Source organism: Convolutriloba macropyga, unplaced genomic scaffold, assembly GCF_964194025.1.
Source record: "Convolutriloba macropyga unplaced genomic scaffold, txConMacr16.3 SCAFFOLD_4221, whole genome shotgun sequence".
Classification (NCBI taxonomy): domain Eukaryota; kingdom Metazoa; phylum Xenacoelomorpha; order Acoela; family Convolutidae; genus Convolutriloba; species Convolutriloba macropyga.
In genome coordinates this window covers 5,645-22,741 of record NW_027453368.1, presented here as the reverse complement: position 1 = coordinate 22,741, position 17,097 = coordinate 5,645, and the positions used below count along the sequence as shown (strand labels likewise).

The window sequence follows — 17,097 nt, the reverse complement described above, 5'->3', positions numbered from 1 at the left end:
AATACTGTTGGGACTTTAAGCTCCATTTAAAAATGATATTTCGCTGCTACAACAATTTTACGGAAATTGCGTCTAGGAAATAAACCCCCACGGAAAGAGCCCCCCGCCTGCTGACTTTAATAGGAATTAAACCCCACGGAAAAGAGCCCCCACAGAAAAAAAACCAAGGGAAAAAACCCCATGATATCTTTAAAAAGAAGACAATGAGATTGAAATGAGTACCATCAAAATAAAAACATAAACGCGCACACTGCAAAAATTAACATGACTTTTCAGATTCCGCCTTACGCATTCACGCTTTAACTTCATAAATTATGCATTTCAGTGTCACCAAGGGGATATGATTCAATCAGTTTTCTTCGAAAGATTTCACTTTTAGGCCTCTATAAAAAATGAGGTTAATACTCAGAAAAATCGATGGTAAAAGAGGTGGCCCCCTAGAAACCTACCCTTGGCTAAACTTTCAACCAGAATAGTAAGAATAGTACCGTCTAAACCACATTTTTAATGTTTCATATATGTGCTTACTATGAGAAGTCACAATGGGACACTGCTTAAAGGGTTGACAACCCATCCTGCATGTCGTGGTACCGAACCACAGCCAAAGAGCTGTCTCTTGAACTATGATGGGGAAGGGAGCAACCGCCGTTCAGGTAAAAGGAAGAGTTTTTCTGGTGGACAAACTAAACAAAGCAAACTATTAAGCCTATTTGGCTGATTTTCAATCAACCTTTTAGTGCCAGCATACGCACGCAGCCGGATTAAAGAGGACACAATTGTACAACAATGTGCTTCAACTCAACGCATTGTATCGAACAATGTTCCATCCGCCAGCGTCGAATGCGCAATTAAATTGAAAAAATTTTGCACAGAAAAAATTTCTCTGGAACCGAATACAATTTGCAATTGCTCAGCGATAACAAAGAGTGATTTATTGATGGAACTTCAAAAGCTGTGCCGACAACTTCTATCAAATTTATTTTGTCCATTGCCTCGACAATGAATTGATAGTCCCATGCTTATATGCTCTGTTGCCAGAAAAGAACCAGGACACATATGTGGCATTTCGGGAGAACCTAAAGACAGTTTATCGCACCCCGACACAATAAAGATGGAATTTGAGACTGCCTCATTAAATGCGTAACATCGAACGATTGATCACCTACCGAAAACCAACAATGCGATAGAAGGTTTTAATATATGTTTTGAATCAATGCTGCTAATGAAGAAGCCCGATGTTTGCAAATTTTTGGAGGCGATACACAGACAACAAGCGCTTCAAGAGTTTACCGCGGTACAACAAATAGGGGGAAACAGGTATTTAAAGAAAGTTAGAATCTTAGCAGAATAAAACGAAATGTTTGGGTTGCACTTGAATATCAACAATTAGAAAATCTGCGAGCAATTGCTTCAAACGTCTCATTTTGAGAGACTGTTTCAATCTTTTGCGTTTTATTTGTGTAATTGTGTTTGATTTTAATTCATTTAATTGTTGAATTATTCAATTTGATTTAATTTACATCTCTTTGACAGTAAAGTGGGTTTTGTTTCCCTGGGGTGCTTTTCCTTGTGTGTCTTTCCGTGGTTTTTTTTTCCTATCTAATTTTGGGTGGAATTTTTTTTCCGTGGCTTTGTTTTCCGAAACCGATTCTGAACAATTATTTTTGGCAAATTATTTTTTTTGACGCATTTAGATTTTGAAATGATCGAAAGAAAAAATAAATATATCAATCTTTTTATACAAGGATTCAATAGGGTATCGTCTTTTTAAAATTGAGCGCAATTCGCGAAACTTAATTGACCAATTACTTTAATTTTGGCTGAAATAAGTTTGACATAGATCTGAAAAAGGTATAATGATTGATAAAACTTTCTCCGCAGCTCTATGTTTCAATTAGCTTGAGAAATCTTTTCATTTTGAGAGTTTTGTGGATAGAGAACAAAGTAATTTTTTTCAAGACTTTTTCAGAGTTAAGCAATCACTTTTCCCCGAGCTGGTTTGGTGCCTTGTACAGTACTTGCAGTTTTTAAAATTTGTGTTAAAGAGAATACTCTGCATTGTATAATTTGTCATCCGTTTTTTTGACAAATGTTGTTTATTTTTGTACGGCTTGAACATATGTTCTCCCCAATAAAGCTACCTGAAAGTTTTTGTACCAATTTGCTGTCTCACTGCTTGTCTTTTTGATTGTTTCTCATTCTCATACTCAATTTTAGTCGTAACATTTTAAATTGAAATGTTTCTTTCGAACAACTGAGAGAAAGAAATATTTGTCTGAGATTCAATTTTGTCTTTCAAAAACAGCTACTTAGATAAGATTTTTTAAAAAGTACCTTAATCTTTTGACAAAGTTGAGCTCAAAATTTTTTCAAATGGTTATAAGCAACAACAATTTCAGTTAAACTGAAACAAAGCTACACTTTCACTCCCATTTGTGATAGCAATTGCAGTTTCAGTTAAGAAAAATTACATACTTTATCACCTCTCTTTAAAAAAATAGAACTAATATTAGACGTGAAATAAATAGATCAGAAGTATATTTTTTCCATATAATTTGATTTATTGTTTAAAAGACAATGTCTTTAGCAAACATTTATGTTGTTTCTTTGGATTATGGAAAACACCGCAGCGCTCAGTGAATAATATAATTTTAGAACAAAACCCGGACATCTCTGGCCAGTTTGTTTAACGAAAAATCAATCCCAGCAGTCATATCGTTTGCTGCACGCAAGGTTGAGTCCGCCTCTCCCTAAAATTTCTCAGGAAAAAAACAGGAAACTAACAGAAACGTGATTAAGTTGTTTCGTCTCGTTGCTGTAGTCTGTCAGCTTGGAGAAGTATGCATCAGGCATCATTTGTCTGTTTCTCAGTCCATAGTGAAGGTATTTGTCAATCTGTACATCACAGCAATCATCTAAACAAAATTTTGCATTGTATGATCTTTCAATTTCAGACATAAAACTTTTGTTTTTGTTTTGACTGAAACACGTACAACAAAACCACCCGGGTCGAATTCGAAGGGTTAACTTGTAAGAACATGCAAGTTTCTTGCAAGTTCTTACAAGGCGATCCATCGCCTTGCAAATTGTTCTCCCAAAAATTGCAAGTTCTTACAAGTTAATCATTTGACTGACAAGTTCTTACAATTTAACCATTTGAGTTAAAATTCTTACAAGCTAACCATTCGGCTTAAAAACATATGTCCCTACATAAGTTCGTGGAATATTAGTTATTAAAACATAAACTTTCTGCCGGTATTGTAGCAAAAAGCTTTCGAAGATATGGATGTCAACTGATGTTTGTGATGAAATATATAGATTCTGAAAACTTGCAAAATGAAAAAAGAAATCATAAAAAAGTGTATAAAAATGAAAGGTAAATTCTGCCGTATGAAGATGATAACTCAATAAAATTCAAAGAGAGTAAAAAGGTATATAAATTTGTTAACCAGGAAATCGGGAAGAAGATTATTGAGATCTACTGTTTATTACTCAAATCGCAAAACGAACTCTTGAGTTAACAAAATTGTGAAGTGAAATTTTGTCAACTTAAGTTGCAGTATATTTTGCTATCTAATCTGAGCAACTGTCTCCCACGCTTTCTACGGTGAATGACAGAAAGTTATAATTAACTAACCAATGAGAGTTGATCTCGACCGGAAAGAACTCGCAAAAATTTTGCAAGGTAGCCGTTCGACCTGCAAGTTCCTACAAATTAACCATTCGACTTGCAAGTTTTTGGTGAATTTTGGTAAGTAAAGCGATCAGAGCGGTGAATTTTTGTAAGAAATGCGGTAATTGTTATGAATGCGGTGAAAAAGAAATGTCACCACATTTCTTACAACAATTCACAGCTTCGACTTTTGTGGCAAAATAATGTAAGAAATGCGGTGAAAGCGGTGAATGTAGTGAAAAAAGTTATTCACCGCAGTTCACTGCATTTCTTACAAAAATTCATCGCGAAACTTGCTGCATCTCTTACAAAAATTCACCCATTTGCTAGCCAATGTTTACTCAATCTGATTTAATTCACAAGAAATATCAAACAATTTACCTCAGTTCACCGCATTCACCTCAAAAATATGTAAAAAATACGCGGCAAAATTTATTTTTTTGGACCGCCTTTCACCGCACTTGTTACGAAAATTAACCGTCAAACTTCGACCCGGGTACCGTTAAAACATATAAAAAATATAAATATTGTGTACTTCCCCCTGTTTTCAAACAAATTAGTGGTGCTTTTACAATGATCATTGAATATGAATTGAATTTTTCATTTAAATCTCTCGAGATTTGGATGCTGTTTTCATTGTGCTTAAATGATTGTTCTGAAGGTGATTTTTATTATTATTAAACTAAAAATTACTATACTTTTAATAATTATTACTAAAAATGAGTTTACAATTAAAGTAATGAAGTTCTGTGAGAGTAATTTGAACTGAAAATTTAATTCGAAAAGGTTTTGAAATTGATAGGAACAAAATTTTTGTCCAAATTGTTTACGCATCACGTGTGACACTCGATAGCTTCATGGGTTAAAAATTGTTTCGAAATATTATTTGGTTGCCATAACATTTGGCTACCAATATCATTTGGTTACCATTTGATTACCAGCAAAAAATTACGTCTCTTAAATAACTGTTCATTTGTTAACGGTAAGTTTCAGTTCATCTCTTAAACTTCACAAAAGAATGTTGACGAAAATGATTTGTTGACTCTTTCTTCGATTCTCAAGAGAGATTCGCAGTTCAACGTATAAAAAATTGTTATGCAGACGATTAGCTGCTTTGTGGTATAATTACCAGAGCATAACAGAACATGATTTCTGCATATGCATATAAAATGTTGCGCAGCATCTGCCATATTAAATCAAAGTAAAAAAAATTATCACGCACTAGTTACAATTCAGTTTTGTTTGACGCTAATCGTTTAGTAGTCCTTAATAAAAGTTCTGTAGTTTGCTGCTGCTTCTATTATATCTGATCTTGTTTCTACTTCTAGAGCGGTTATCAGATCTATTAAATGAAATCGCCTGGGTTCTTGTATGGTTGCTAAAATCAAACTCTCGTTCCACTTTCACTTCACGAAAATGTTGATAATTGGTTGAGCAATAACAGTTGATCATTGGTCACTAATATCAGATTTTAAAAAAAAATTGTTGCAATTATTTGATTAAGTTTCATGTAAGGGTGAACTTTTTTCTTTGAAAAGTTTATTTAATAAAAATTACCTTTGCCAAACTTGATCAGTTAATGCAGAAAAAATTTGCTCTATTTGTTATTGATCACCTTCAAAGCGTTCAGAATTCCAGAATTAAACCTATATTCGAAGAAAAAGGGTGTGACTAACAAATCAATTGAAAGCGTTGAGAATTAGTAAGTGTAGTCCACTTTAACAAGGTCTTGAGATGCAAAAGTGGAAACGGATCTTAGAAGTGAGTACAACTCCGGGACAACTCCGAGTGATTATTTTTTTCAGATTTTACAAGATAAACATTTTTACAACAGTCTGATAAGAAATTACAAGATCAGCAGTCCGTCTCGCCCGGAGAGTTTAATACTTAACAGTTTAAATCCAATTTTAAAGTTTAACCAAATTCTTTTGAAAATTTTGTTCTATTTCGCAGGTTTTGCATCAAAACTGATGATATCGAGTTGCTACTTAAAACATATAATCAATGGCTCGAGTTGGTTTTGCATTAAAATAGCGCAACCCCAGCTTATAAACAATTTATCAGTAAACAATTTATTATTATTATTATTATAACCCCAGCTTATAGTGGAGCTAAAACCTATAACCAGATGCCCTAGGAACGGTGTAATACCATACTGCTGGTTTTGAAACTTTAGATATAAATTTTGGTGTAAACTAATGTGTTATAAAGGATAAAAACACAGTTGATAAGATTATTGGTTTGTACCATAGTCGAATATGAACAATTATCTTGAAGGAAAAAAGCAGATTCCTGGGAGATTCTTTCAAGAGGATGCATCTTATGGCACAAAGATAACGTTATTCCTTCAAGATACCTTTTTTTCTGCCAGAATCTTACAAGATAACTAATTTTTCTAAGATTTTCAAAAGCTAACAGTTTTTCAGTCAGATTCATATAAGATAAAAGTTTGTGCAGCAAAATTTTCAAAACGTGTTCTTCTGTTAGGTTTTTGTTGTGCAATCTTTTTGACCCAGTTAATAAGTATGCTACAAGAAAATAACGCTAATTGATATTCGCTTGTGAACTATTCTAACTCTGAACTATTCGCAAAAATCAAATGATGTATCTCTTCATATTTCAAAAAACAAGGAAAAAATGCTCCTGGTAATAAACTATTGATAGTTTACAAAGCACGATGTGTATCTTATGTAATATATCCGCAATATAAACATTAGAAAATTCCGAAAGATAAGCAGGCAAACCATAATATCAAGCATTTTTTTGTCAAGCAGTGATAAGTGTTTTTAAAATTTTATTAGGATTTTTTTTATCAATAAGGCAACTGTAATGGAAATATCTTTCTGGGAAACTAAAATGAGCAAATTAGATGCCGTCAACATATCGAATTGCAGCTCAGCTGGAACGAACTCTATCAATTTTATCAAAACGCTGAAAGATAATCATTTTTCTATCAGAATCTTTCAAGATCCTTCCGGTAGACTCAGCCATTCTTCTGACAGACTCTGTCAGATAATCTTTTTTTCTAGCCGACTCTGCAAGATAAACCGTTTTCTGGCAGGGTATTGCAAGATAATCATCATTATTCTGCCAGATTTAGGAAGATAACAATTTATCTGTCAGAATCTGGCGGACTCGTGCAAGATAACCCCATATCTCAACAAGGGACTTACATGGTCCAACTTCGTCAATATAATTGATGCGTCGCCATTCGTGTCGTATCAGGACCTCAAACCAGGCGCTGCAAGCGACCTTGTCAACTGCAGCAGCGCTGCTTGCTGCAACTTCATCGGGGATATCGGGAGTTTCGTAAGAGGCCAGGCAGTAGTAAGCACTTCAACAAAACTAGAATCATAATCATGCCGTCAAACAGCCGCCGGGGTTGAAGTTTTGCAGAAAAATAATGTAAGACCTGCAGTGGTTTTCAGCCGCCAACTGTCTGAAGATTTGCAGTTTGGTAGGGGTTAAAATTTCATTTTTACCGTTTTCACCTCGTGTATTTCTAACATTCGCGCAATCACAGTGTTTCTTACATTTTAAAGCATTTTTTTACGTCGACCCGGCGATAATTCAAATATGCGTCAATGTGAACTTATGAAAAAAACTCGCGGCTCATTGTTTGTTCAAAAACTCATCATTGGAAATCAAATAAACTATAGTTCGTACTTTATTTTACAAAATTTCAGTTTAATTATAGTTGGTTTTAGAGTTTTGATTACAATGTGTAATTTATTAAAATAAATTATATCGAATAAATTATCCAAAACGATTCCCTCCGTAAAATGTAACACGATTTTTGTGTGTTTTTAATTTTATTGTTGATGTGGTACTGGAAAAAATTACACTAGAGCTCATTTAGTACTGAATTGAGTATTAACTGTCCGAAATGAGTGCATTTCAATAAACAAGTGTATTTGAAATCATTAAACTACTGTAACCTAATAATGGGAAATTAAAAAGAGTAAATATTATTTGTGAAAAATAAAATTATTCACACAAAACTTGCCATAAAAAATTTGTCCTGAGTCAACAATGAAAACAAATAACTATTATGATTATCGATACTGAAAAAAATTAACAGGGAAATCGGTAATTTGTGAGAGCACACAATTTTTCGACCCCGTCGCATCGAAAAAGTCAAAATATTTTTTAGTAAGCGCTTGAATATGTATGAAGATCGATATTTCAAGTTGACATCGGGTCCAGTAGAGCTTTTAGAAAATCAGTCGTGAACTTTAAGAAGTTGTGTTGAACAAATTTTTGTTTTAGAGTTTTTATGAAAACTTTAAGGATTTGTCAGAAATATAGGTGTAACAGGAATTAAAAACTTAACCGTATCATTCAAAATTTTGTCAGCCAGAGAAAATGCTTACATTATGAAATATTCATCCAGATCCTGTAAACGTTCTCTTCTAAGAAAACCAATACTAAAAAACTTTTGCCCCACCAGACCCTATTGTCCACCTCATTTTTTGTTATTTAGAAACATTAAAATAGAAGTGAAAACAAAATTTGAAAGACAGACCAATTATTGAGCAAAGTTGTCCGTTTGAGTGCACTATTGTTAATTCAACATTTGACATGAAAATCTAAAAAAAGAAAAAAAAACAATCAGGAATTTTGTAACTAAAACGATCTTTCAACAATAATGAATCAAAGCATATTGATTGATTTTGAATCTAAACATATTGATATTTAAAAAATGGAATGGGCTGCTCAATTAGATTGTGAGTCAGCTTTCCACCATTTTTGATACAATTGATATAAAATTACGAAAGGTAAAATTGTATTGAGGCCTCTTGTTTATGAAAATTGATTTTAAAACGATGAAAAACTTCGAATGAAAAATTTGATGTGGTTTTCTAAAACTTTGAGTTCCCAACAAGATGTCACAAACTTAAATCTTTTATATTAGTCAGTTTACTTGTTAGATTAATAGACCATCGGTAGCCAAACTCAATTCAAAGATATTCTTAGAACTGTAAAAATTTCCACAAAAATATCAAGGAAACTTCTATTCTCAAAAAATGCAGATCAAAGTTCGAGCTTTTCCCAGTGGAGCCACAAAACGCTAGATGTTTTTGAATATTAAATTGACATTGTCTACGGGTACTACAATTTCATTCAATTTAACAATAATTGCAAAGAGATTAAGAAAAGCATAAGACAAAATAATGTTATTTTCGTAGTTATTGCATCTGTTTATTTTAAATGTCACATGTTTCTCATAGTTGGGCCAGACCCAAAAACACAATTAATGCTGGCCTTGTAAATTTGGTCTTAAAATGGGAAAACCTTGCACGAAAATATCTGCGCAAAAAAAATCAATTATAAGGTTTTGCATTTGAAATACCACATATTTGCAGGGTGGAAAAAAAGAATGTCCAATATCTCAATTTCAATAAGCATTCTTTCCCTTATTGTTCTGTTGTTGCTATTAATTTGAAAAATTGCACAGAGAAAACGAAAACAGATTGTTGATCTTCTGTTGCTTGTTTTCATTCGAAATAACAACGTTTTTTATTTGATTTTTTTTAAAAATTTGAAATAGCAAACAAACAGTTTTCTCCCAGTTTGGTGATGCGTGAAAACTAACTGTGTGCTTGATTGTGCAATGAAAACTGAAACTAATTGTGTGCTTAATTGTGCATGAAAACTAATTGCGTGCTTGATACAAAAGAAAACATTAGGCTTTTTCGATAGAAAAATCGAAACATAAATTGGAAAAATTATGATACTACTTTTTTTGTTTTCAATCGCTTTAAAATGTCATTTTCCGTCCTGTGGAAACAGAAGGAGCAGACATTGTCAACAAAAGATTGATTAGGGGGGCAGTTTTATGTTTTATTTTGGCATTAGTAATTTTAAAAAATATAAAAATATAGAGAAATTGTTTTACTTTAAAAAAAACGAAAAAATGATTCAGTTAAACTAACAATTTTTCTTCATTGACTTGTGTTCTTTTTTCTGAAGATTCATCAAAATATAGCACAACAAAAGGTCCGCAATTGTTGCATTATTTCTTCTCATTAACTCATTTGTTTATTAGGAGAAAATACAGAAAATCAACGGGACTGCAAAAAAAAAATTGAAAACGATTAATTCGAGGTCCCAAATTAATACAAAATGGTATATCCGGAAACAACTGTCTCAGCTACCAAAAATATCAACTTCACCAGTTGATGATGATTGAACATGCGAAAAATGCATAAAAATTGTTAAAATAGCCGGATAAAAAGACCACAAAATGTAAGACAAGTTGTCAAAATCAGTTTTCTGGAGACACTTGTCATTTTTTGATGTTAATTTGCAGAATTGATAGTAAAGAAAGGACTCCTCATGTGAGTAAATTCTGCAAGCGGCAGATCGACAAACAATGTGCTTTTAAATTAAAAAAGTCAAAATCGGCACATTTTCAAAAATTTTAATGAACTAGCAAAGTTCACCTTAAAAAAAAATCTAAAATAATTTGGCTAATTATAAATGGGAGTAGATTTTAGTTTTCGAATTTAATCTTTTGTGCTTTTCTGAAAAGATGATATAAACAGAAACTGATTCTCTTTTTTCTCCTATAATGATTTACGTACGGGTTTTCTGTCTAAAAAATTTCAAACAGCCATTGATTACAAAAAGCTACATAAATGTCCCTATTGGTGTCGCAAATTGGAAAAATTTGAAATGACAGTTATTCAATCAACAGATGGCGGTTTTGAATTATGTTTTTAATCTTCAAGGCGTGACGTAATGTTTGAACAATAATTGTGGTATTTGAGTTAGTTTATAAGCAACGTGACTCTGCTGGTTGCCTAGAGAGCCTGGGTTTCTTCCAGGAACTCAAAATTTAAGTCAGTTTAGCATTTAAAATTGACACTAGCAGGTTCGCGTAACCTCGCTTGAAACGCACGCTCTGAGATTTTTAAAAATTGGTCTCCTGTATATTAATAATTGAATAACTACAAAAGTTTCCTTAGGAAAATTAATTGTGGTTGTAAAATATCATTATTGATTAGTACTTACTCATATCTCTGCTCTTGGAAATTTTTGGCATCTGAAAACTAAAAACTATTTTTTTCAAAAGCAACTAATAGACCAAATGATGTTGTCAGATCTTGTCAGATCTTGTCAGATCTTGTCAGATCTTGTCAGATCTTGTCAGATCTTGTCAGATCTTGTCAGATCTTGCCAATCTTGTCTGCGGAACACAGAGCAAAAAGTGTACATTGTACAAGTCTTATACAGAAGCGCTTTTGGAAAGGCCCCACTATGGTCCGATGGAAACGTAATTGAAACAGCGATCAAGAAATCCGATTCTCAAAACGATTTTCAATGCGATCAAGAATTCCTTTTGGTTTTCTTTGACAAGATTTTACCAAGTTCTTATCGAGATGTAACCAAAAATGTTGGTACGTAGATAGATTTATTTAGTTTTATTGTATAAATACAATAAAGCAAGGATGATCAACGGGGACATCAAGTTCCTTTTTTGAGATCACCCTCAAAGATGGCAAAGGTGTATATATAATAAAAATCATAAGTGACCAAATATTGTTAATAAGATTCATTTAAGACCTAGTATGACTACTAATAATGACCACTAATATTTGGTTCCCAAATATGCAAATTTGAACGCACGACACCCCCGTCGTGCGTTCATCTGGGTCTGGACATATCGACTTTGAGACCTCAACCTGGGAACGAATTTTGTATGGTTGTCAACCCTGGTATATTGATACCTGTATTTGCGACACTTGCTGCTATGTTCTTCAAAGCTGTTTGAAATGTAGAATACCAAAGATTCCCAGTCATCGCTAGGAGCATTCCGTACATGCGTTCCGTCAAAGCTCATTTTACCGTCAATTCTTTCCCAAAATTCGATACGCGTAGCAAGTGCCGGTAATACTAAAATAGAAAGTTAGCCCTAATCAAAAATAATACAAAATAAGCAGTAAAACAGAGAAACGTTCGTAGAGCCATTTGTTTTGAACAAATAAGAACAAAAACACATAAAACCATTACAAAGTCTTCAGAAATTAACTGAAAGGTTATTCCTGAAGCTCAGGTTCTACTTCATTTCACCCCTATTCATTTAACCCCCTGTCATTTAACCCCGATTTATTCACCCCTCTATCATTTAACCCCTCTATCACTTCACCCCTCTATCATTTCATCCCGCTAATTAGCAGTCGACATTAAAGGCATGTTTTGTCATAATTAAGTGGATAGATAAATCCCACGTTCGGTTGTGATAGTTTCATATCAAGTCCCACGTGCCGCTGAGGCATGGCCATGGCCCGCGAGGCATGGCCAAATGATTTTATTGCTAATTTAATAATCCTTATTTTATAGGGATTAAAATCGGGGTGAAATGATAGTGGGGTTAAAAGATAGAGGGGTTGAATGATACAGGGGTGAATAAATCGGGGTTAAATGATAGGGGGTTAAATGAATAGGGGTGAAAAAATGGGACACCGAAGCTCAACGCAAACTCCAATAGCAATCAAAAAAAGTCTTTTTAGAATATTTGCTTTGGAAAAGAAACACCGGATCTTTAGAGCTTTTGTCACTTATTTTACTCTCAACCTGTAACTTGTAGATAGAATTTTTTCTCCTGCAAATTAAAATTAAGTAGTAAGAGCGTTTTATGTTTCACGATTTTTTTTCGGCTTGAAGTCTTCAATTTTTTTTTGGTTCTTGGACGCTTGGCAGAGTTTGAGAGTTTCTCTTTTTTGTTTTGTCAGTTTTTTTACATTATTGAGAGGTCGCATATCACAAAAATGGCGCCGAAAGAGAGCGTATTTGAACATATATAAAAAAGTTAACAAACTGATTATACTCCTTCAAGGCTTCGAAACTGTTTTCTCACAAAATTCAATTGTATTTTTTTGTTTATATCTTGTTCTTTGTGTAGTCGCATGACCAATTCTGGATAATTAATTAAAGGTATCAAGAAATCAGTACACAAATAATGGTTTTCATGATATTGAATGTATATTTTTTAAATATTAGTATTATTTTTGAAAAAATATTAGCAACTATTTGAACTTCGCCCACATTTTAATCTTCTTTTTTCTACTTGTCGTTTAGTCTGAACAAATCACATCTGTTTTGCTAAATCGAATTTTTTTAATCATTTTTTAACTGAATGCATTAATTAATGGTTTTATGGCTTTGCTTCTACTATTTTTAATGAAAAAAATGTGATTTGGAATGTTTTCCTGTATTTGAGCTTAAATTTTGGTTTCGCGTAACAGTTTTACACTGAACACCTGTATAATTGGAGCTAACCGCAGATTCAATTATGAACAATTAATTACTATTTTTTTATAACAAAAATAATAGTTATGATTTTAATGGCTCGAACAATGGTTTTTAGCAATTTTTTTTCAGAAGTTTATGACTTTTTGGCTATTGTTGACAGTATTTTTCGTCTTTCTAATACTATCAATTCATATTCTGGACTCAAAAAACTCTATTATTTGCCGTGGAACTAGAAACTGGACTTGTTTAATGGTTTCAGTTGATAGCTAATTGTTTTCATGTCTTCGAAATGAATTGTTTTTTTTTTCAAAAAATGCAAAATTAAAATTTTACTTTGCGTTTTTTGTTGTTTCCTCTACCTACTACCGAGTCGTATTACGGACAGGTTCCAGATCATTGAGGTGAAGTGCAATTTAAATTAATTCTTTGGGAATTTTTTGGTAATTCTATTTTGACCTTGTTAAGCGTTTTCAGAAAAATAGACCTCTAGTTTTGTCCATATTTATGTTTTGTGTTTATTATTTGATTTTGATGTTTGTCTTGTCTGGCAGTCCCGTTAAGGCCATATTTTTTATAAAGTGGCATTATTTACTTTGTTTAATGGTTTTGGTTTTGACCTTAGAGCTTTTTTTTAAATTTCAAATACCCTTTATTTTCGAAAAAAAAACTAAATTTTTGAAACTTATCTAACTTTTCCTTGTTTAGGAGACAATTTATTCAAATATCAGGATGAGCGGGGTCGGAAAAGTATACTTCGCAAACGGTATTGCGCAAACGCACATTAATTACCGGGCTTCCTTGTTCAATCTGTCTTTTTATATTGTTTTTCTACAAATTGAGTCGTTCCAGTAGATGGCTGTTACCCACATCATGTGCAAGTCTACAGAATAACACATAACTTTCAGTAACCTCAACATAGTTCTCTCTAACTAAAATGCAGTTAAAATCTTGATTTGCGTTTTCCAACAGAAAAAAGGATTTTAGCAGCTAAGTGATTGTTAGTTTATCGAAATTTTTGAAATTTTTCGAGGTTCAAGATTTCGAATTTTTGAAGATTTGTTGTTTATGATTCTTGGCTTTCACGAGCATCTGGATATTAATTATGACTTTACAATCAGTTAAAAAAATTTTCCCTAGCTAAAATGCAGTTTAAATCCTGATTTTCGTTTTCCAAATCTATAAAATTGGATTTAAGGAGCTAAAATTGGATTTTACCTGCTTCATTAAAAGTATTAAAAATTTTCAATAAAATTGGATTTTAGCAGCTATGTGATTCAAAATAATTTATCGAATTTTTTGATTTCTTCAATATTGTTTGCTGCTATTTATTTGTTTGATTTGTTGTTTATGATTTTCAAGATTTGTTGTTTATGATTCTTGGCTTTCACGAGCATCTGGATATTAATTATGACTTTACAACCAGTTAAAAAATTTTCCCTAGCTAAAATGCAGTTTAAATCCTGATTTTCGTTTTCCAAATCTATAAAATTGGATTTAAGGAGCTAAAATTGGATTTTACCTGCTTCATTAAAAGTATTAAAAATTTTCAATAAAATTGGATTTTAGCAGCTATGTGATTCAAAATAATTTATCGAATTTTTTGATTTCTTCAATATTGTTTGCTGCTATTTATTTGTTTGATTTGTTGTTTATGATTTTCAAGATTTGTTGTTTATGATTCTTGGCTTTCACGAGCAGCTGGATATTAATTATAACTTTATAATCAGTTAAAAAGAATTCAAAGAAGTTGAAGAAACTTCTAACTTACATGAAAAGCACATGAAACGTAAGAAAAGGTTTGGCATTTCAAATGGCGGTTGAACTGTTTTGACTAGGCAGTTGTCGTCATGATAATTATTTTATCAGTATAGCGAAAAATGGCAAGTTATTGACAACTCGAGAAATAAATGTAAACAAGGTCGAGCTTATTTAGTAAACAATGCGACGACAAATCAGTCTTTGGAGAGACAACAATTATAGTACACAGTCATCGAGCATAGTTAAATCAGGTTTAAACAATTTGATGACCCCGCTTTCGTTAAGATAATAAATTAGTTCCAACAAAGAAGACAATGAGCACATCTTCAAATGCTACTCGACTTGCTTGACTCTCAATCTCATGAGATTTCAAATAAGTCAAGAAAGTTGCCATAGCCCTATTGTGTAGACTAGGTCAAGCTGCATGAGTTCAAATAATCTGTATTGCTCTTAGGTTGATGTCTCCTCCCTCGTGAATTTGTAACGTGTATTTTTTAGGATACCACACAGATGTAGCATGGTGAGTTCAAACGCACACCCTAAGTCGTAACCAGACTTGTTTTTTGTAAAATTAGTTTCCGGATCTTAGATTTTTTAATAAAGACTTCATTCGCAGAGAAAATGCAAAGTCCTGTAATCTAAGAGACAAATGCAGAAATTTGCACAATGATCTTCCAAGATTACCGCTGAAGAGTAAATATCTTTTAAACGAGCATGAATAAAACTCTGACTGTGTAAGATAGTGCAAAATTCTTTTCCACCCTGGAGTATTTTTTTAAATAGCAATCTGACTGAAGAATAGTCTAAGAACGCTTTAGGTCATCAGGGATCTTTTGATCTTTTGAATTTTGAACTAGTACATGAATGACAGAGCAAAAATATCAACAAGCTAAATTCCGCCGTATTGAAAGCCACAGCATGATAGTAACAGAACAGTAGTCACAAGTGCATCTCACAAAGACCTCTTTTGATCACAAAAATCTGTTACGAATTAATAAACTATACAGTAATGCCGATCATAAGTTGCTTAGTAACAGAAAATTAAATGTTTTTGTAACTTAACTTAGATCAGATTGATTTACCTTAAAACAGAGCTCAAACACAAGGTAAAAAAATTGAGCCATCTTTTGTAAAATATTTACAAGAATTACTTTGAAACAGTCATATCAAACGATCGTTTAATTGTCCAAAACTCTGACGAAACAATCTTTTTGATATCAGATGAGCACGAGAACTTGTCACAACTATGTCTTAAACATAATATATAAAAAATCAGAAGGAAACGTTTTCAGGACCAAACATCAGTTATCAAATTTTCCCTAACAGTAAAAAAAACGATTGCATTCAATGATTGATAAATCAACGTCATGACAGATAACCAGCTGAATTTCGATGAAGACGTAAGAAAATTTTCAACCTAATGGCCCGTAGAATAAATGTTTTAGCTGAAATCAGAAAAAGCTAACCAGATAAAACAGAGACTTTGTTGTTAGAAACTGAAAAAATTTAGGATTGCAGAAAAATTAAGTAGATCATTGAAAATTATTTCAGATGGTGAGTAAAATCTTTATTAAAGTTCAAAAAAATGAACATTCGGCAGATCTCAAGAAGCTAACAAACTTTTACGGGTGCTGATTTCTGTCGTGTTTTAGCCTTCAAGAGTTTTTTAGTTTTTTTTTGCTTAACTGTTTTCATGGCAAGCAATCTACAGGTACCAATTTTTCGAAAAAATTTATTCGTTTTTGTTACTAGATTTTACTTTTCCTATGTTAATACAGTGTGCGTGCGTGTGAAACATACTTTCAGACATTGTGGAAAAAAAGGGGTTACTTTTATGGAAATTTTTGTCAGTGTTTTTCACTTTTGAGCCGGATGTTGAAAACTGAAAACTGTTTTTCTCCGCAAAATATGTTTGACGGAAGCACGTTCCGCAAAAAAATTGTGCTGCAGATTACTTGCAGCATAATCAATCATTTTAGAAGTCTTAAAACATTAAATCGTAAAAATGTGCGGCATAAGGATTAAAGGGATTAAAATTTTGTGAAATGCCCTTATAGCCAAAAATAATTACTTTTCACATTTATTTGATCCTATTTTTCATGTTAAAGCTTTTAATTGCTTCGTGGAAAAACTTTCACAAAATTTAAGCGCTTTCGGCCTTTAAGGGCGCCCGAAAGCGCCAGCCACATTCTTCGGAGGCAGTTTCAGTTCGGTACCAGTAGGTGCTCGTAATGTTGTAGCGCGAGTCATTCCTATTTATAACTGATGTGCTCATAGAGTTAAATATGAAACAAACCGAATTCTTTGTTGAAAGTATTGATAAAACATTTTGAACGCTAAACTAAAAATTTCCAGATCTGAATACATTTTTATACATTGGACTCAATTGCATCTATACAGTACATTTT

At 32.7% G+C, this 17,097-nt stretch overlaps 1 protein-coding gene across 1 annotated transcript; it reads right to left on the bottom strand.

Annotated features, from left to right (window-relative positions):
• Positions 1 to 554: 554 nt before the first annotated feature.
• On the bottom strand, positions 555 to 14,855 carry LOC142358237 (uncharacterized). The gene is made up of 5 exons (XM_075409680.1): positions 14,700 to 14,855; positions 11,407 to 11,572; positions 6,847 to 7,007; positions 2,785 to 2,915; positions 555 to 683 (listed from the first exon to the last, which is right to left on the bottom strand). Exons 1-5 carry the CDS (start codon positions 14,734 to 14,736, stop codon positions 555 to 557), a joined length of 624 nt encoding a protein of 207 aa, XP_075265795.1. The 5' UTR covers positions 14,737 to 14,855.
• Between the last annotated feature and the right edge of the window lie 2,242 nt (positions 14,856 to 17,097).

What these genes read in the sequence shown, in the direction of transcription:
- LOC142358237 (XM_075409680.1), bottom strand. Translation starts at nt 14,736, where the DNA reads ATGCCAAACCTTTTCTTACGTTTCATGTGCTTTTCAT. An exon ending in AGCAAGTGTCGCAAATACAG is followed by an intron (nt 7,008 to 11,406) that starts GTATCAATATAC and finishes GTTTTGTTGAAG; the next exon opens with TGCTTACTACTGCCTGGCCT. An exon ending in AACAACTTAATCACGTTTCT is followed by an intron (nt 684 to 2,784) that starts GTTAGTTTCCTG and finishes TGCTTTGTTTAG; the next exon opens with TTTGTCCACCAGAAAAACTC.